General features: G+C 38.3%; 1 protein-coding gene across 5 annotated transcripts in view; it reads left to right on the top strand.

Annotated features, from left to right (window-relative positions):
• Nucleotides 1–20,925, top strand: part of FUT8 (fucosyltransferase 8) — a 317,460-nt gene that overhangs the window by 215,513 nt on the left and 81,022 nt on the right. For all 5 annotated transcript variants that reach the window (XM_029238548.1, XM_029238546.1, XM_029238549.1 and 2 more), the window contains one exon: nt 15,602–15,716. In XM_029238548.1, coding sequence (XP_029094381.1) covers nt 15,602–15,716 — 115 coding nt within the window. The remainder of the gene's footprint in view (nt 1–15,601; nt 15,717–20,925) is intronic.

Below are 20,925 nucleotides of genomic sequence, written 5' to 3' on the forward strand. Positions count from 1 at the left end.
GGCTCAGTGCTTGGATTTACAGCCTCATAGATTTGGCCCTCAACCTCTGAGGGTGTCATGAAGAGTGTGTCTTACCACGCTGTTTGGTTGTCCAGAGATACATTTAACTTAATCATTGTCACTTTGGCTCTTTTTGTCATCTTTATGGTGCCAAACACCAGTTTATGAAATAGTTACTGGAATTGCTTCTTTCTTATTTTAAATTGCATTAATTATTAAACGACAGGAGGGTTCACAGGACTGATGAGCTATTTCTCAATTAAGTTGACTGAAACTATTGAGAAACAATCTAGTAAAGTAGCAATCTCATCACTCCTGCCTGGTTTGCATCATCTCATTATCAGTAATATGTAAAGCAGCTTTGCTAAGACTGAGATCAGCTGTGTTTCCAAAATGATGAATGATACTTATGGCTAATTAAGCTGATTGGCTTTTTGCTACTGTGTGTAGGGGACTGTGTAACAAAAGCACTTCAAATCAGATAAGGGGTACAATATCTGACTGGTTATAGGGCAAGATTGGTAGGTTAATAGCTTATGGATCTATTTGATCAGAATTGCTGGTCATAACCATTGTGGTCCAGTAGCTTGTGTTTTCACTCTCTTTATAAGGTGGACTCTACTCAACTGTCTTTGAAAGTTCCAAGAATTGCAATTTTCACTCTTGAATAGTTTTGTGAACCTTCAAATCTATTATTCTTTGTTTTTTGTTTCATTACATACACACTTAATTTCTTTGACGTGTGATTTAATTGATTCTTACATTAAGCTGGAATGTAGATACTCGTTCTCCGGCTTTTAATTCCTTTGGACAAAATGTTTTTGTATGATTGTTTTTCTACTAAGGAATCCAGGCTTATTTTTAAGTGGTACTAGAACATTTCTCTTAATATCCTTGGACAAAGGGAGACATTGTCATATGAAGTGGTCCTTATTCTGTTTACCACTTAGTTTCTGTCAGCCAGATTGTGATCCTCCATCTTGTGTAAAGGAACATTCTCCCCTAAAATAAAATTTGCATTGGGAGGAGAACCTGCAGGTGGAAAAGTATGTCTCATCTTGTGGCCCTAGTTCTGTTTTGCCTGCCCCCACCTTACATCTCCTTGGGTGTGGTTTCCAAACTCAAGAATTATTTTGACATTAGAAATAACTACTTACTGGGCTTCCCTGGTGGCGCAGTGGTTGGGAGTCCGCCTGCCGATGCAGGGGACACGGGTTCGTGCCCCGGTCCGGGAAGATCCCACATGCTGCAGCGGCTGGGCCGGTGAGCCATGGCTGCTGGGCCTGCGCATCCAGAGCCTGTGCTCAGCAGCGGGAGAGGCCACGGCAGTGAGAGGCCCCCATACCACAAAACAAACAAACAAATAAAAAAAACTACTTACTAAGGATTTCCTACATGCCAGTCACTGTGATAAAGGCTCTCCATTCATTATCTTATTTTGTCAACATAGTAATATTGATAGCCTCCTCATTTTATAAATAAAGTTATACTCAGACCTAGAGAATTTAGATAGCTTACGCAAGTAAGTGGCAGAGCTGTTATATTCTAAAATCCTTTCTCTTAATTGCTAAATACTTCTCTGAGCTTTATTTTTCTCTTCTACACGTGGAGATATAATTGCTGTATTACAGCATTGTGATGATTAAGTGTGGGAAAATATATAAAACACTTTCCACAGTCACTGACACATTGTAGGTTCTGGTAGACTCTAGTCAGACCTGCACAAGGAAAGTCCTGTAAGAGGATATAAATAGAAAATTCTTAGATCCTCCAAGGAAGGCACAGGTAAGGGGAGATTGTCACAGTGCTCAAAAGGAAGATCTGGAACCTAAACATAAGCCTAGTGGACATCAATCACCAAATAGCATAATTATTGCCTTATGTGGTAGTATGAGCTGTATTTGTTGTTGCCCTCCTGGACTCCTCTTCACCCATGTGAGCTGTCAGAATGGTGGTATTCTAAAATTCCTGCTGAGACAACATGGGAGGCAGTGGGAGCATTGTCTGCCTGTCTGTCTCCTGGTCACATTTTTATCCTTTGCACTGCTTACTTCTGCCCCAGGAGCAAACAAAAGTATTGCCCTTGATCCATATTTACCTATGGATTAGGCTCTGTGGTGTAGCCTCCCTTAGTCACATTTACTTTAATAAATGTCAGTTCCTTCACCTTGGACTTTTCTTCCTTGAATTATATCTGCTCTGTGCTGGCCCTCAGGGAGAATTTCCCTCTTCAACATTTTGAATAAGGTATAAGCAAAATACTCTCCTTGTGGTTCTTCATTGGCATAATTGAGACAGACGAGAACATTTAAAAAGAGTTTTGTGAATATTAAGGTATAAAAATAGGAAAATTAACAGAAAATACAAAGAACATAAATGTAGCCCAGTTTTTGAAGAAGAGGTTTTGATGCCTGTAGTAGCTGGCTTTCTCTTAGAGTCACAGATGTTGGTCTAGTCTATCACTTATCTTCAGGCATGTGTATTCTACCCTCAAATGACTAGCGCTATTCTGCTGGTACTTTGCCTGGGTTTGTATTTCTCAGGCTTTTAATACCTCAGGCCTTTAGATTCACCACCCACGTCCTAGATTTTTTGGTATCTTCATAGTCAAAACCAAGACATCCAGTTTACTAGCTTGAGGGATACCTCTAGGAGATTTGATTTGAGAATGGAGTCACTGAAAATCCGGAATTTCTGTAGAATGGTTATCAGGCACCATGTTTCCCAATAATGGGCCAGAACTGAAACTTTCTGTTTGATTATCCTCATGTCTTTGGCTAAAAGGTGACAAATTTTGCAGGATGGTAGTGTCTAAACATTATTGGCTTAGTAAAGAACTACAGCTGACCCTTGAAAAATGTGGGGGTTAGGGGCACCAATCCACTGCACAGTAAAAAAATCCACGTATAACTTTTGTCTTCGCAAAAACTTAACTACTATAGCCTACTGTTAACCAGAAACCTTACTGATAACATAAACAGTCGATTAACACATATTTTGTATGTTACATGTATTATATACTGTAGTCTTAAAATAAGCTAGGGAAAAGGAAATGTTATTAAGGAAATCATAAAAAAGAGAAAATACATTTACAGTACTGTACTATCTTTACTGGTACTGAAAGTTTATGTCCTCTGTTTACAAGATGAATTGTCTGTCAGCACCTACATCTATATTGTCTTATATGATACAAAACACTGAAGATATTCTATGTATTACTAACATTAGAGAGCAAAAATGAAAAGATAACATGAAAAAAATGCATTTATGTGCAGCTATAACAATACATGCATTATACCTGTAACAGCAATGATTGCTTTAAAGGAGGTAGTGTAATCAATATGATTGCTTCATGGTAGCCTAGCCTATACACTAATAAACGAATTGTTTTAAAATTTTTATGGCATACAGTTTGACAATCATATTCATAATACAGTATTGGAAACATTGTTAAATTAAAAAAAAACACTTACCTATGATGATCGGCTGATATGCAGTTTCTCCAGTTATGAGGAAGGCATACTGTATGGTAATGTAACTTTTTGAAAGCAAAGTTTTAAAACAGTAAGAAAACTAACACATTATTAATTTTATATTAAATTATAGAATTTAATGCCTTTATGCCTATGTAAGGATAGACTGTTATCTACATATATTTTATACATTCATGATATACCTAACTTTTTCTTAATTTTTTCAATATTTCTAGACTATGCAGTTCATCTGTGAGTTTTTTTAAATTGTCTCAAATCTCAAAAAATTTTTCCGATATTTATTGAAAAAATTTGCGTATAACTGGACTCGCACAGCTCAGACGGTGTTGTTCAAGGGTCAACTGTAGGTTGAATTTAAAGTCATTTCCTGGGCTTGTCTTCCTTACATGGTCTCCAGTGGGGAGGCCAAGAAAAAAAGTTTTACAAAGGAAGCTTAATTTTAGTTGACTGTTGGAATAGAGTGACTTATACTGTGACTCTGACTGCATTATCGTAAAAAATTAGTGTACTTTTTTGGGTCTTTGGTCTTCTAGTTATAAAGTGGTTATTCCACTTTCTTGACAGATATTGGGATAATTATAAATAACTGATCGCTAAGACTTAGTAGTGATGTAACTTGGTAAAAACATTCACTTTTATGTTTTCTAATTTATTAAAATATACAGAGATCAGCTTTCATTCCCAGTGGTAAAGTGATGGCTTGGTTACTATGACATGAAAGCATAAACCATGCCAATTTATGTATTTCAAAGAATTTTCCCCTCTAAATTACACCTAATGTAGTTTTTTACCTGCTTAGGGCTATATACTGATTGTCATGGAATGCAGAGCTATTTGTCTGTGTGTGTGTGTATCTTTAATTTAATGGAACGCCATGCAGAGCATATTGAATTTCCTGTATTCCTTCAACAGGCATTTGCTGATAGACTGGTTATTTATCCCACTGTACTACATCTCCAGAAACAGTACTGCTATTTAAAGTTGAGACTTTCAACAAGTTTTGTGATCACTCCTATTTGGTGGGTAGGAAAAAGCAAATGACCATGTTTGGATATGACGAAACCTATGAAATGTGAAAAATAATGGGTGTGACGAGAGTAATGGAAAAGAGGCCTATAAAACTGAGAAAATAATTTAAATAAACTTGAGCTTAGCCCTGTAACACCATTATAAGGAAAGACATCTCCTGTGTTTCCATGATCAACTCACACAATTTCATGGGTGGTAACTTTTCCCACAGCAACTATAAAATAATACCATAGGCTACATAATAGCCCATAGGGGCCTCAGTGTCGTAATCTGAAAAAAACTTGAACCTCTGTTCAGTGTGTAAGACTGTAAGTTAGTTTCTTAAAGGAGGCAGTAAGTTGTAGATATGGTTTTTCCAACTAAAATTACTCTTTTTCATGAAAGAAATGTTTTGAATCTTAGGTGGGAATAATATAAAAACAGATAAAGCATCACATATTAGACTCTTTTCCTATTTGAAAAGGGTAAACATGGAAATAGTCAAGCTGTGAAGTGTCCTGTGCATGGATAATGTTGACACATTGAACAGGTGCCTGAAATGCTTCACAGATGACCCTGTTATCCCAAAGCATTGTATAAAGCTGTTCCACTATTAGTTGGATGAATATTCTAAACTGTGGCTATGATTTTGAATTTTCATTTGCATGTTATTAATAGTTTTGTTTTATTCAAAGGGGCTATTATCAGGTATTCTCTGTTAACCGTATGTAGTTCTGATAATTTTCTATGATAGTAAATAAGACTTTAATTATTTTTCCAGTGGGCTTCCATTGCTTTGCTCCTAAATGGTTTATCGTCTAGTTAAGAACCAGGAATAGAAGAGAACTGAGACTATGTCATGTACTCCTAGATAAATCACAGTTGTTGAGGGCTGGCTTCATCATCTGTTAAATGAGTCCCCACTGATCAATCCCTTTCTTCAGGGTGCTATAAGGCACTGAGTATTGGGTCATTTTTCTGACTGGCTGTCAGTCCCACATACTACTGTCACCCTCATACCCAATTGATCTTTCCTCTTAGTTGTGGAATTATTAGTAGGTACTCTTCAGACACAAGGTAAAAGTTCTGAAGCAACTCTCTGAGGCATTCTAGCATAAATAGCAATGTCTTAGTCTGTTTGGCCTACTGTGACAAAAAAGTATCATAGACCGTGTGGCTTGTAAACAACAGAGATTTACTTCTCACAGTTCTGGAAGGTGAGAAGTTCAAGATCAAGGTGCTGGCAGATTTGGTGTCTGATGAGTGCCCTCTTTCTGCTCCATAGACAGTGCCTTCTCACTGTGCCCTCGTACAGAAGAAGGGGCTAGAGAGCTCTGTGGGGTCTGTTTTACAAGAGCACTAATCTCATTCATAAGGCTCCACCCTCATGACTTAAGCACTTCCCACACGCCCCACATTTGAATACCATCACACCGGGCATTAAGTTTCAATGGATGCGTTTGGGGGAGACACAGATGTTCAGTCTGTAGCAAGCAGCCACCACATATACTACTTTGTTTGTATTATCACTAATCCTTTTTAAAAAACTGTGTGGAAGGTTTTATAATACGTATTTTAAAGTGAAGAAACTATGTCTCAGAGATGTCAAAATAACTTTCCTAGGACACAAACCTGGTAAGAGTTGGATCCCAAACTGAGAGATAGATCTGTCTGGCTCTCAAAGCTCTTTTTCCTCTGATTCAAAATCTTTCTGATTTTGCATATTTACAATGAACAGAGTCCACATTTTTGTACTCCAGACCCCTTACTTTGATATTTGTTGGTGCATAACATTTTGATTGTTGTACGTATAACATACAAAATATGTGTTAATTCTGTTTATGTTATCGATAAGGTTTCCGGTCAACAGTAGGCTATTAGTAGTTAAGTTTTTGGGGATTCAAGAGTGATATGCAGATTTTCGACTCTGTAGGGGGTTCAGCACCCCTAACCCCTGAGTTGTTCAAGGGACAGCTGTATACTTTCTGATAAATAGAAATAAATTTCTAACTTTATAATTTTCACAAGCAAATAACACATACTTGTAAGCATTCCCAGAACAGAAGAGTTAATATAAAGTGCAGAGAAGGGGTAAAGCTGGAGTTATCACTAGTTAAGGATTATTCCCAGAAATTCTCTAGCACAAAATTGGATTTGTGGAAGGTAAAAATTCTCAATATTATCTCATCTAAAATTCTTGAAAATTTTTGCCACTTTTTCATTCATTTCTCTATTCAAAGATATATACTGAACGTTTTCTATGTGATCAGCACTGTTCTAAATGCTGGTTTGGGAGGAGGGAGGGGAGTTTGAAAAATACCCTGCTGCCATGGAGCTTAAATTCTAGTAGGGGGAGAAAGATAGTAAAGAAGTAAATGGTATATATTAGAAGATGATAATTGCTTGGAGAAAAATACAGCAGGGAAAGAGGAGAAGGAAAAGCAAGGGATGTGATGGTGACTGGGTGTTGAATTTTTAAGTGAGATAGTCTGGATAGCCTTTTGGGGAAGGTGACATATGAGCAAAATTTTGAAGGACATTTGGGTGAGCCATGTGGATGGGTATCTGGGAAACCAGCATTCCAGGCGAAGGAGGAGCAAATGCAAAGGTCCTAAAGTAGGAACGTGGCTGACATGTTCAGAGGTTAGTAACAAGACTATGTGGCTGAAATAGAGTAAACAAGGAGGACAGTAGTAGATGAGATCAAAAAGGTAAGGGAGGAGGAGGAGGAGCTTCAAGATGGAGGAGTAAGACGCAGAGATGATCTTCCTCCACACAAATACATCAGAAATACATCTACACGTGGAACAGCTCCTACAGAACACCTACTAAACGCTGGCAGAAGACCTCAGACCTCCTAAAAGGCAAGAAATTCCCCCACGTACCTGGGTAGGGCAAAAGAAAAAAGAATAAACAGACGAAAGGATAGGGACGGGACCTGCACCAGTGGGAGGGAGCTGTGAAGGAGGAAAGGTTTCCACACACTAGGAAGCCCCTCCGCGGGCAGAGACTGCGGGAGGCGGAGGGGGAAAGCTTCGGAGCCGCGGAGAAGAGCACAGCAACGGGTGCGGAGGGCAAAGCGGAGAGATTCCCGCACAGAGGATCGGTGCCGACCGGCACTCACCGGCCTGAGAGGCTTGTCTGCTCACCCACTGGGGTGGGCATGGGCTGGGAGCTGAGGCTCAGGCTTCGGTCAGATCGCAGGGAGAGGACTGGGGTAGGCGGCGTGAACACAGCCTGAAGGGGTTAGTGCACCACGGCTAACCAGGAGGGAGTCCAGGAAAAAGTCTGGACCTGCCGAAGAGGCAAGAGACTTTTTCTTCCCTCTTTGTTTCCTGGTGCGCGAGGAGAGGGGATTAAGAGCGCCACTTAAAGGAGCTCCAGAAACAGGCGCAAGCAGCGGCTATCAGCGCGGACCCCAGAGACAGGCATGAGATGCTAAGGCTGCTGCTGCCGCCACCAAGAAGCCTGTGTGCGAGCACAGGTCACTGTCCACACCCCCCTTCCGGGGAGCCTGTGCAGCCCGCCACTGCCAGGGTCCCGTGACCCAGGGACAACTTCCCCGGGAAAACGCACGGCGTGCCTCAGGCTGGTGCAACGTCACGCCAGCCTCTGCCGCCGCAGGCCCGCCCCGCACGCAGTGCCCCTCCCTTCCTCCGGCCTGAGTGAGCCAGAGCCCCCGAATCAGCGGTTCCTTTAACCCTGTCCTGTCTGAGCGAAGAAAAGACGCCCTCAGGCGACCTACATGCAGAGGCGGATCCAAATCCAAAGCTGAACCCCGGGAGCTGTGCGAACAAAGAAGAGAAAGGGAAATCTCTCCCAGCAGCCTCAGGAGCAGTGGATTAAATCTCCACAATCACCTTGATGTACCCTGCATCTGTGGAATACCTGAAGAGACAACGAATCATCCCAAATTGAGGGACTTTGGGAACAACGATATATTTTTTTTTTCCCTTTTTCTCTTTTTGTGAGTATGTACGTGTATGCTTCTGTGTGTGATTTTCTCTCTATACCTTTGCTTTTACCATTTGTCCTAGGGTTCTGTCTGTTGTGTTTTTTTTTTCTTTTAGTATAGGTTTTAGCGCTTGTTATCATTGGTGGATTTGCTTTTTTGGTTTGGTTTCTCTCTTCTTTCTTTCCTTTTTAAAAAAAATTTCTTTATTTTTTTATTTTAATAACTTTCTAATTTTATTGTATTTTATCTTCTTATTTCTTTCTTTCTTTTCTCCCTTTTATTCTGAGTCGTGTGGATGACAGGCTCTTGGTGCTCCAGCCAGGCGTCAGGGCTGTGCCTGTGAGGTGGGAGAGCCAAGTTCAGGACATTGGTCCACATGAGACCTCCCAGGTCCACATAATATCAAACGACGAAAGCTCTCCCAGAGATCTCCATCTCAACGCCAAGACCGAGCTCCACTCAACGACCAGCAGGCTCCAGTGCTGCACACCCTGTGCCAAACAACTAGCAGGACAGGAACACAGCCCCACCCGTTAGCAGAGAGGCTGCTAAAATCATAATAAGGCCACAGACACCCCAAAACACACAACCAGATGTGGACCTGCCCACCAGAAAGACAAGATCCAGCCTCATCCACCAGAACACAGGCACTAGTCCCCTCCACCAGGAAACCTATACAACTCACTGAACCAACCTTAGCCCCTGCGGACACAAAAACAACGGAAACTACGAACCTGCAGCCTATGAAAAGGAGACCCCAAACACAGTAAGTTAAGCAAAATGAGAAACACACAGCAGATGAAGGCGCAAGGTAAAAACCCACCCGACCTAACAAATGAAGAGGAAATAGGCAGTCTACCTGAAAAAGAATTCAGAATAATGATAGTAAAGATGATCCACAATCTTGGAAATAGAATGGAGAAAATACAGGAAACGTTTAACAAGGACCTAGAAGAGCTAAAGAGCAAACAAACAGTGATGAACAACACAATATATGAAATTAAAAATTCTCTAGAAGGGATCAATAGCAGAATAACTGAGGGAGAATAACGGATAAGTGATCTGGAAGACAAAATAGTGGAAATAACTACTGCAGAGCAGAATAAAAAAAATAAATGAAAAGAATTGAGGACAGTCTCAGAGACCTCTGGGACAACATTAAATGCACCAACATTCAAACTATAGGGGTCCCAGAAGAAGAAGAAGAGAAAAAGAAAGGGACTGAGAAAATATTTGTAGAGATTATAGTTGAAAACTTCCCTAATATTGGAAAGGAAATAGTTAATCAAGTCCAGGAAGCACAGAGAGTCCCATACAGGATAAATTCAAAGAGAAACATGCCAAGACACATATTATTCAAACTATCAAAAATTAAATACTAAGAAAAAATATTAAAAGCAGCAAGGGAAAAACAACAAATAACATACAAGGGAATCCCCATAAGGTTAACAGCTGATCTTTCAGCAGAAACTCTGCAAGCCAGAAGGGAGTGGCAGGACATACTTAAAGTGATTAAGAGGCAAAACCTACAACCAAGATTACTCTACCCAACAAGGATCTCATTCACATTCGACAGAGTAATTATTAAAACCTTTACAGACAAGCAAAATTTAAGAGAATTTAGCACCACAAAACCAGCTTTACAACAAATGCTAAAGGAACTTCTCTATGCAGGAAACACAAGAGAAGGAAAAGACCTACAATAACAAACCCAAAACAATTAAGAAAATGGTAACAGGAACATACATATCGATAATTACCTTAAATGTAAATGGAGTAAATGCTCCAACCAAAAGATATAGACTGGCTGAATGGATACAAAACAAGACCCGTATTATATGCTGTCTACAAGAGACCCACTTCAGACCTAGGGACACATACAGACAAAGTAAGGGGATGGAGAAAGATATTACATGCAAATGGAAATCAAAAGAAAGGGGAGTATAATTCTCATATCAGACAAAATAAACTTTAAAACAAATACTATTACAAGAGACAAAGAAGGACACTACATAATGATCAAGGGTACAATCCAAGAAGAAGATATAACAATTGTAAACATTTATGCACCCATCATAGGAGCACCTCAATACATAAGGCAAATACTAACAGCCGTAAAAGGGGAAATTGACAGTAACACAATCATCGTAGCGGACTTTAACACCCTACTTTCACCAATGGACAGACCATCCAAAAATAAATAAGGAAACACAAGCTTTAAATGACACATTAAACAAGATGGACTTAATTGATATTTATAGGACATTCCATCCTAAAACAACACAATACACTTTCTTCTCAAGTGCTCATGGAATCTCCTCCGGGATAGATCGTATCTTGGGTCACAAATCAAGCCTTGGTAAATTTAAGAAAATTGAAGTTGTATCAGGTATCTTTTCAGACCATAATGCTATGAGACTATATATCAATTGCAGGAAAAAAATCTGTAACAAAATACAAACATATGGAGGCTAAACAATACACTACTTAATAACGAAGAAATCAAAGAGGAAATCAAAAAATGCCTGGAAACAAATGACAGTGAAAACACGACGACCCAAAACCTATAGGATGCAGCAAAAGCAGTTCTAAGAGTGAAGTTTAGAGCAATACAATCCTACATTAAGAAACAAGAAACATCTCAAATAAACCACCTAACCTTATACCTAAAGCAGTTAGAGAAAGAAGAACAAAAAAACCCCAAGGTTAGCAGAAGGAAAGAAAGCATGAAAATCAGATGAGAAATAAATGAAAAAGAAATGAAAAGAAGGATAGCAAAGAACAACAAAACTGAAAGCTGATTCTTTGTGAAGATAAACAAAATTGATGAAACATTAGCCAGACTCATCAAGAAAAAAAGGGGAAAGACTCAAATCAACAGAACTAGAAATGAAAAAGGAGAAGTAACAACTGACTCTGCAGAAGTACAAAGGATCATGAGGGATTACTACAAGCAACTCTATGCCAATAAAACGGACAACCGGGAAGAAATGGACAAATTCTTAGAAATGCGCAACCTTCCGAGACTGAACCAGGAAGAAATAGACTATATGAACAGACCAATCACAAGTAATGAAATTGAAACTGTGATTAAAAATCCTCCAACAAGCAAAAGCCCAGGACCAGATGTCTTCACAGGCGAATGCTATCAAACATTTAGAGAAGAGCTAACACCTATCCGTCTCAAACTCTTCCAGAATAAAGCAGAGAGAGGAACACTCCCAAACCCATTCTATGAGGTCACCATCACCCTGATACCAAAACCAGACAAAGATGTGACAAAGAAAACTACAGGCCAATATCACTGATGAACATAGATGCAAAAATCCTCAACAAAATACTAGCAAACAGAATCCAACAGCACATTAACAGGATCACACACCATGATCAAGTGGGGTTTATCCCAGGAATGCAAGGATTCTTCAATATACGCAAATCAATCAATGTGATATACCATATTAAGAAATTGAAGGAGATAAACCATATGATCATCTCAGTAGATGCAGAGAAAGCTTTCGACAAAATTCAACACCCATTTATGATAAAAACCCTCCAGAAAGTAGGCACAGAGGGAACTTACCTAAACATAATAAAGGCCATATATGACAAACCCACAGCCAACGTCATCCTCAATGGTGAAAAACTGAAACCATTTCCACTAAGATCAGGAACAAGACAAGGTTGCTCACTCTCACCACTGTTACTCAACATAGTTTTGGAAGTTTTAACCACAGCAATCAGAGGAGAAAAAGAAATAAAGGGAATCCAAATTGGCAAAGAAGAAGTAAAGCTGTCACTGTTTGCAGATGACATGATACTATACATAGAGAATCCTAGAGATGCTACCAGAAAACTACTAGAGCTCATCAGTGAATTTGGTAAAGTAGCAGGATACAAAATTAATGCACAGAAATCTCTTGCATTCCTATACACTAATGATGAAAAATCTGAAAGTGAAATTAAGGAGACACTCCCATTTACCATTGCAACAAAAAGAATAAAATATCTAGTAATAAACCTACCTAAGGAGACATAAGACCTGTATGCAGAAAATTATAAGACACTGATGAAAGCAATTAAAGATGATACAAACAGATGGAGAGATATACCATGTCCTTGGATTGGAAGAATCAACATTGTTAAAATGACTCTACTACCCAAAGCAATCTACAGATTCAATGCAATCCCTATCAAACTACCACTGGCATTTTTCACAGAACTAGAACAAAAAATTTCACAATTTGTATGGAAACACAAAAGACCCCGAACAGCCAAAGCAATCTTGAGAAAGAAAACAGAGCTGGAGGAATCAGGCTCCCTGACTTCAGACTATACTACAAAGCTACAGTAATCAAGACAGTATGGTACTGGCACAAAAACAGAAATATAGATCAATGGAACAGGATAGAAAGCCCAGAGATAAACCCACGCACATATGGTCACCTTATCTTTGATAAAGGAAGCAAGAATATACAGTGCAGAAAGGACAGCCTCTTCAATACGTGGTGCTGGGAAAACTGGACAGCTACATGTAAAAGAATGAAATTAGAACACTCCCTAACACCATACACAAAGATAAACTCTAAATGGATTAAAGACCTAAATGTAAGGCCAGACACTATTAAACTCTTAGAGGAAAACATAAGCAGAACACTCTATGACATAAATCACAGCAAGATCCTTTTTGACCCACCTCCTAGAGAAATGGAAATAAAAACAAAAATAAACAAATGGGACCTAATGAAACTTAAAGGCTTTTGCACAACAAAGGAAAGCATAAAGAACACGAAAAGACAACCGTCAGAATGGGAAAAAGTATTTGCAAATGAAGCAACTGACAAAGGATTAATCTCCAATATTTACAAGCAGCTCATGCAGCTCAATATCAAAAAAACAAACAACCCAATCCAAAAATGGGCAGAAGACCTAAAAAGACATTTCTCCAAAGAAGATATACAGGTTGCCAACAAACACATGAAAGAATGCTCAACATCACTAATCATTAGAGAAATGCAAATCAAAACTACAATGAGATATCATCTCACACCGGTCAGAATGGCATCATCAAAAAATCTACAAACAATAAATGCTGGAGAGGGTGTGGAGAAAAGGAAATCCTCTTGCACTGTCGGTGGGAATGTAATTGATACAGCCACTATGGAGAACAGTATGGAGGTTCCTTAAACAACTAAAAATGGAGCTACCATATGACCCAGCAATCCCACTACTGGGCATATACCCTGAGAAAACCAGAGTTCAAAAAGAGTCATGTACCACAATGTTCATTGCAGCTCTATTTACAATAGCCAGGACATGGAAGCAACCTAAGTGTCCATCAACAGATGAATGGATAAAGAAGATGTGGCACATATATACAATGGAATATTACTCAGCCATAAAAAGAAACGAAATTGAGTTATTTGTAGTGGGGTGGATGGACCTAGAGTCTGTCATACAGAGTGAAGTAAGTCAAAGAGAAAAACAAATACCATATGCTAACATATATGTATGGAATCTAATAGAGAAAAAAAAAAAGGTCATGAAGAACCTAGGGGCAAGACGGGAATAAAGACACAGACCTACTAGAGAATGGACTTGAGGATATGGGGATGGGGAAGGGTAAGCTGGGACAAAGTGAGAGAGTGGCATGGCCATATATACACTACGAAATGTGAAGTAGATAGCTAGTGGGAAACAGCTGCATGGCACAGGGAGATCAGCTCCGTGCTTTGTGACCACCTAGAGGGGTGGGATAGGGAGGGTGGGAGGTAGGGAGATACAAGAGGGAAGAGATATGGGGATATATGTATATGTATAACTGATTCACTTTGTTATAAGGCAGAAACTAACACACCATTGTAAAGCAATTATAGTCCAATAAAGATGTTTTTAAAAATAAATGAATGAATGAATAAATAAATAAATAAAAAGAGGTAAGGGAGGCCATATTGTCTGGGGCCTTTTAGGTCAAATTAGTAACTTTGGGTTTGACTGATTGAGATGAAGAGTCAGTTCAATAAGAGCAAAGGAGTAACATCATTTGACTGATATTTTGACAGGATCTGGCTGCTACATTGAGAATAGACTGTAGACGTTGGCAAGGGTGGAAGCAGGGAGACCTGTTCAGAGGTTACTGTAACAATTCAGGTGAGAAAAGTGTTGGCCCAGTTGGTAGCAATGCCAGTGGTGATACTTGTTCAGAGCTTGGCGAAATGTTTGCTGATGGGTTGGTAGGGAGTGTCAGAGAAAGAGAGGAGTCTTGCTTTTTACTTTTCTTTGTTGGTAAATGCAAGTCATAGCTTTTGTTTAATGTAATATAAATGAAACCATCTGCACCAGCGGTCAGTATACTGGGTATTTTAGTTTACTTTGCAGGAAATTGAGCATGTTGTAATTGAAACTACTACGCAGGATGGGAAAGTATCTTAACAATCATTTTATTAATTTAGAGGAAGAATTGTCAAATTATAGCCTCAGGACCAAATCTGGCTCATAGCCTGGTTTTGTGAATAAAGTTTTATTGGAAGACACACACAATTTTTTTTTTTTTTACGTCTTGTCTATGGCAGCTTTCCTGCTACAAAAGCAACAGAGGCCCACAAAGCATAGAATATTTACTGTCTGGCCCTTTATTGAAAAAAGTTTGCTGACCCTTGGTTTTGACCGTTGTGTAAGAGTTGTGCCAAAATTTTCCTCTGATCTTTTTCCAAGTATGAAGAAGAAATTTAAGAGGGGACAGGAGGTGACAGTAGAGAGAACAAAAAGGTAATATTCAAATGCTGTCACCAATGTATTTCTCTCCCTTATGTTAGTCTACCTATTTCTTTGCTATGGGTATCCAGTTTCCCCTGATCCCTGACGTGCTCTGTGTTGGGATATAAGTGCACATAATTGGCCTGGGGCGGGGGGGCGGGGCTGGGGAGTATGTTCTTCTCAACAGTAAAGATTCACTATAGGAATGAATCTCGGCTGCTAGAGACTACACTGTTGAATTTCACAGTCTTGATAGAAAATAAAAAATGAGTACCAGCATCAGTGTGAGCATCAATCTTTATGAAGAATTTGACTCTCTTCTTATGACTTTGTGTAATCCTGTGATGAAATACAAATAAGTTAGACCCACAATGTTGTTTGCTTTTTATAGGTCTATAATGACGGATTTATACTACCTCAGTCAAACAGATGGAGCAGGTGATTGGCGGGAAAAAGAGGCCAAAGATCTGACAGAGCTGGTCCAGCGGAGAATAACATATCTTCAGGTAAGAAGGTTAGGTTAAGAAATTAACTTGAGTGAAAAAAAGGAGAATCATAATAAAACTAAAAGTAAGAGTTGCTGTTGGTTTTTAGTCTTCCTAGCCCTCACTTTTTGAAAGTATTTGTTCGCTCATTTTACCTATTTATTCAAAAAGACGGTATGTTACTCCTTGAGTGGAATACAAAGATAGCTAAAAGAAGGTCCCTGCCCTAAAGGGGACTACTTCTGACACACGGACATACAAAAACTACAGTGCAAAATAGGAAGTGCTGCATTTATGTGAGAGATTAGATGAAATGCTCATTGGAGGAACCTGTCAGGGATAGCTGTGTGGAAAAGGTATTATTTGAACTGAGCTGTAAAGGATAATTAGGTAGGATTTACACACCCAGAAATGGAGAAGAGCATACTAGCTGGAGCATATGATGTAAGTAATGGTCCATACCTGGGAAAGAAAAGTACAGGAACCCAATGAGAAATAGAATATTTTAGTTTGTCTGGAGTTTTGGTTGTGTGAAAAGGAGGGTTGGGAAAGGTAGGTTTGGGAGCCAGATTGCAGAGGTCCTTGGGTACAGGTTAAGCTTTATAGTTAAGCTTTATAGCAGTAAATGGTTGCTGAACGATTTTATTTATTGTATAAACATCATTATAACAACAAATGGGAAATATAAATCAAGGGTAAACTCCAAGTCCCAGGCCCTTTAAAATATATTCTCTTTATTTTGTGTGTGTGTTCTCTTCTAGCTCTTATTAATATGCTTGCCCAGTGTTACATATTTGTAAGGATAGTATTGATTTACTTTTGAATTTTGTTTTTTGCTTAATATGCCATAAGCTTTTTTCTATTTTGGAATCACAACCTGCTTTTGAAAGATTTTTATACATAAGAGTGGCATGATGAGAGTGCTGCTTTAGTGATATTAATCTGAAAAGTAGTATTTTGCTTGAACTGGATTCATTGTAAGAGACTAGAAGCAAGGAGAGCGTTTAGGATATGAGGACCATACTGAAGCTGAGAAATACTGAGGTGTGTGGCAGTTTGCATTGGAAGTGAAGAGACAAATTTGAGAGAGTTTGGGAAGATCGAATTGATAGGCCTATCCAAGTAGCCGAAGGAGCTGGAATGAATGGGGTAATGTGTCATTAACTGAAAAGAAACTTAAATCAGGGGAAAACAATGTATTAGTAAATAGAATTTAACACTCCAAATGCTTGAAGTTGAAATGATCGTGCTCATCCTTTTCTAGTACTATTGATGGTATATATACTTTCTGTGTATAATCATTCTGTTTTCCTTTTAAGGTTAAGGTGCTTTATAAAAGCAAAATAATAGCCAGTGACTTTATTCTGTATATTTTAAGATGCACATTTTCCTATACTTAAATAGGAAAAAGCAGAAAATCAGGTGTTTCAAGAGTTCGTTAAAGACGAAACTGATATTGGCATGATTTCTTGGTCTCATACCCCCATGGCCATTCATCAGAGGTGTCTGTAGAATGAGAAACACTTGCCTCCTGTAGGGAAGAGGTAATTATCTCCTATCAACTAGAACCTCATTCAATGAACTGTAAACAGCTGGTGGCTCAGAACTATCATCCTCATTTGAAATGGAAATGACTCTGGTTTCTGAGTTTCTTCCATTTCCACATATTCATTAAATTTTCACACCACAAAAGTTATATTTAAACTATGATTTGGCCATAGTTTAGCACCACCCCCAACCCGCCAGTAACAAGTACCTGCCACTTGCTTTAGTTTCTTTTTTCCTCTTGGTTTCTGAGTGGCCAAGTGTTTTCACCAGTAGTGTGAATTTCATCTTCTATGTGCTGATTTCTGTGGTTCTGTTTTAGAGAATTTCACTTGTAAATCATGCTAATGATTTAAAACTATATTGGCTTTTTAAATCTTTCAGACTTACAGTAAAACATTGTTTCACATGGACCTTAACTTCAGTTTCAAATATTAATTAAGAAATGCTTACTTTCATGCTTTTCTCTTTTTTTATTGGAAAAGAAAATGCAATTTTTAATATTAAAGGAGATGGGGAAAATCTCAATAGGAAAAGCCATATTTTAGAAAAAATATTTTTCTTTAAATATTCAATGTATCTACAATCATTTTTTCCATTTTTGAGGTTAAGAACTGTATTTGTAACGTATGATTTTTCAGAGATTAAAGGTGCCAGTCACTCACTCTTCAACTTCTCTGGATGGAGGTGAATAAGGGTCCTTTCACCCATTCCAACAAAATTAAAAATGTGTATTTGTAAGGAATGCTTTCTGACTTGAATTTTTATTCCTTTAAAAAGAATGATTTGTCACTGGTTTAACTAATTGGATTAGAGAGTTTAACAAGAAGAGTTGAGCTATTTATACAGATTTTTTTAGAGTGATTACATTTTTCCGTTACATGTTTTATTGATATTCAAATCTACTGGTGTTTCCATACCTTTAAGTGAAATACTACTGTAAAAAGACTATTTAAGCAACTTAGATTCTGAAAGACTTCAACGGGGCTTAGAAAATAAATAGTATACTAGGAAATAAAGCTAAAAAGGGGGATAAAGGAGAAAATCTTTGACTTTTGGTACCTGTATTCAAAATAAAAATAAGCACTTCATATAACTTACTGATGGAGATTTTAGAAGGCTCTCCTTATTTAGCCATCAGCCAGCTGTTATATAAAGATGGTAATAATTTGTATCTAAGTAGAAAATAATAGGGAAAAGATATAATAAAAGCAAATATTTTTAACATTTTTAATCTCTTTGGGAGATTTTAGTCATTTAAATACCTTATTGTATTCTTGATAAATAATTCAGATAATTTTATAATTTACTTTCAGTTGGTTTGTATAGTTGAAAACATTTTCAGTTTTACTAGATTTTTACTTATACTCATGAAACTTATTGTCACTTCTCATTATCACCAACAAGCATTTTTTAGAAACGCTGATTTGTTTAAGGTATAATGCAAGACCTAGTACAAAGAAAAAAGCCTAGATTAAACCCTTGTCACCTGCTATATAAAAATTAATTAATTAATTAATTAAATTTTAAAAAAGCTTGATTTCCAGAAGGGAGGAAAAAAAACCCTTGTCTTAATCCATAATAAGCGTCCTTTAAATCTAAGCCTTTCTTTCTGCGGTTATCCAGTCCTTTGAATTGAGCAAATATCATTATGTCTCATGAAAATCCTGCTTGATTTACAATCATATAGTACAGTTAAGTTTGGTCTCAATTCTAGATTTCCATTCATTTATTATCATATACCTTGGTTTTACTTGGGAGAAGCAATTTCACAAGATACTGGAAAATAAAAAGGAACTAGGGCAACTGGACTTCAGTGGGACAAAGTTCTGTGGTTGTCTTAATTAGATTATTTTCTCTTCAGAGTTGAAGGCCCTATGGCATGGTATAAAAAGACTAAAATGAGTAAAAGATTATAATAATCTTACTGAAGACAACCCCAGGTATACTATTAGGCTCAAGTAGAATGGACCAAGTAATTCTCTTAAGGTCTTAATCTTTTATATGTTTATTTGAAAAGTTCTTCAGCCATAAAGTGAACATGAAATACTGTTAAGTCTAAATAGACCACAAAAAGGATACTTGTTCATATATGAGAGCTGAAACAAGCAGGTAAAGTGGCACCTTGTTTGACCTCAGCTGAGAACTTGTGCTTCAGGAGGCTCCCAGTTTTCACTGTATTGCACATGTTCACAAGTGACCTGAAAGCACCTCAAGTATTGATTTTGAGGTCACAAATAAATTTTAGCTAGTAGGCAATTTGGGAATCCATGGATAGTGAGGATCAACTATTTATAATGAAAAAAATCCCAACAAATTATAGATTTTATGACGTTGACAAATACCACAAACACAAAACTCCAGAAGAATAAAAATTTTTATTAACTGCCTGACACTATAATATTGTTTCCCCACATTTCTTGGCTGCGTACTCTTTGATTACAATTTGTAATATTTTCTATAAGGTGAATTGACAGTGATTTTGTAATATTTTTTATAAAGAAAAAGGGAAGATTAAATCAGATTTTTCTGTAGCATGGTTGATCAAAAAAGTTTTTTAATTATTAATATTTGTGATACATAACATTTGCAACTTCACATACAGACATACGTTGTGTTTATAGTACTGCTATAAGCTTGTGCCCTGCATACAAAGGAATTCATATAAATTCTGTTTCATGTGATTCTCATCAAAAAAAAGTATGCGACATATAATTGTTTTATGCTGCATTTTAAATTGTATACGCTACATTTTTGAGGTTATTAATGAGAGAAGAAAACTTTTGTGTTGACCAGGCATCACTGAGAACTGACTCCACTTCTCTTATTACCTGATACTTCTCATCCTGGGCACCATGGGGCACGTTCACATCACAGTGCAACCTCTTGCCCTGTACCTATGTTTATGTCACAAAAATAACTGTGCACAAAAGCAACCGTGAACCACATACATGTATCCCTCTAAATCTAAACTAAGTGAATCCCCAGCTTAATTTTCCCATAAGAGGACCCCAGAAATGTTGAAGGCCACTTCATTTCCACCCAATACCGACACCAACACTGGGAAAGTGAAGTGGATGGGAGGGAGTTTCAAGTGGAAAGAGACATCTGTTTTAACTCATTGTAGACAAATTTTGCAAATTTTGACCAGGTGAACGCGCTACACAAGTCCCCCTCCTCCCAGGGCCTTTGAAGGGACCTGTGTAAATGAGCGTCCCTGAAGCATACTGTTACCGAGTCCAAGGTCGCTCTGCTCACTGCACGACAGACAAGTGAGCCAGAGACAAGGAATACGACTTTATTCGGAAAGCCCGAGAAGATGGCAGACTAGTGTCTCCGGAAAACTATCTTATCGGAGTCTGGTTGCCAGTTTCTTTTATAGAATCAGAGAGGTAGATGCGGTGAGGAAGTAAAGGAAAAGGGCCATTTGTGGGCTTCCCTGGTAGCGCAGTGGTTGAGAGTCCGCCTGCCGATGCAGGGGATGCGGGTTCATGCCCCGGTCCGGGAAGATCACACATGCCGTGGAGCAGCTGGGCCCGTGAGCCATGGCCGCTGAGCCTGCGCGTCTGGAACCTTTGCTCCGTAACGGGAGAGGCCCCAACAGTGAGAGGCCCGTATACCAAAAAAAAAAAAAAAAAAAAAAAAAAAAGGAGAATAGTACTTCAAAGAAGATCATGGTTAAATC

This window comes from Monodon monoceros, unplaced genomic scaffold (genome assembly GCF_005190385.1).
Source record: "Monodon monoceros isolate NGI ecotype Baffin Bay Population unplaced genomic scaffold, NGI_Narwhal_1 Super_Scaffold_21, whole genome shotgun sequence".
Taxonomy (NCBI): Eukaryota; Metazoa; Chordata; class Mammalia; order Artiodactyla; family Monodontidae; genus Monodon; species Monodon monoceros.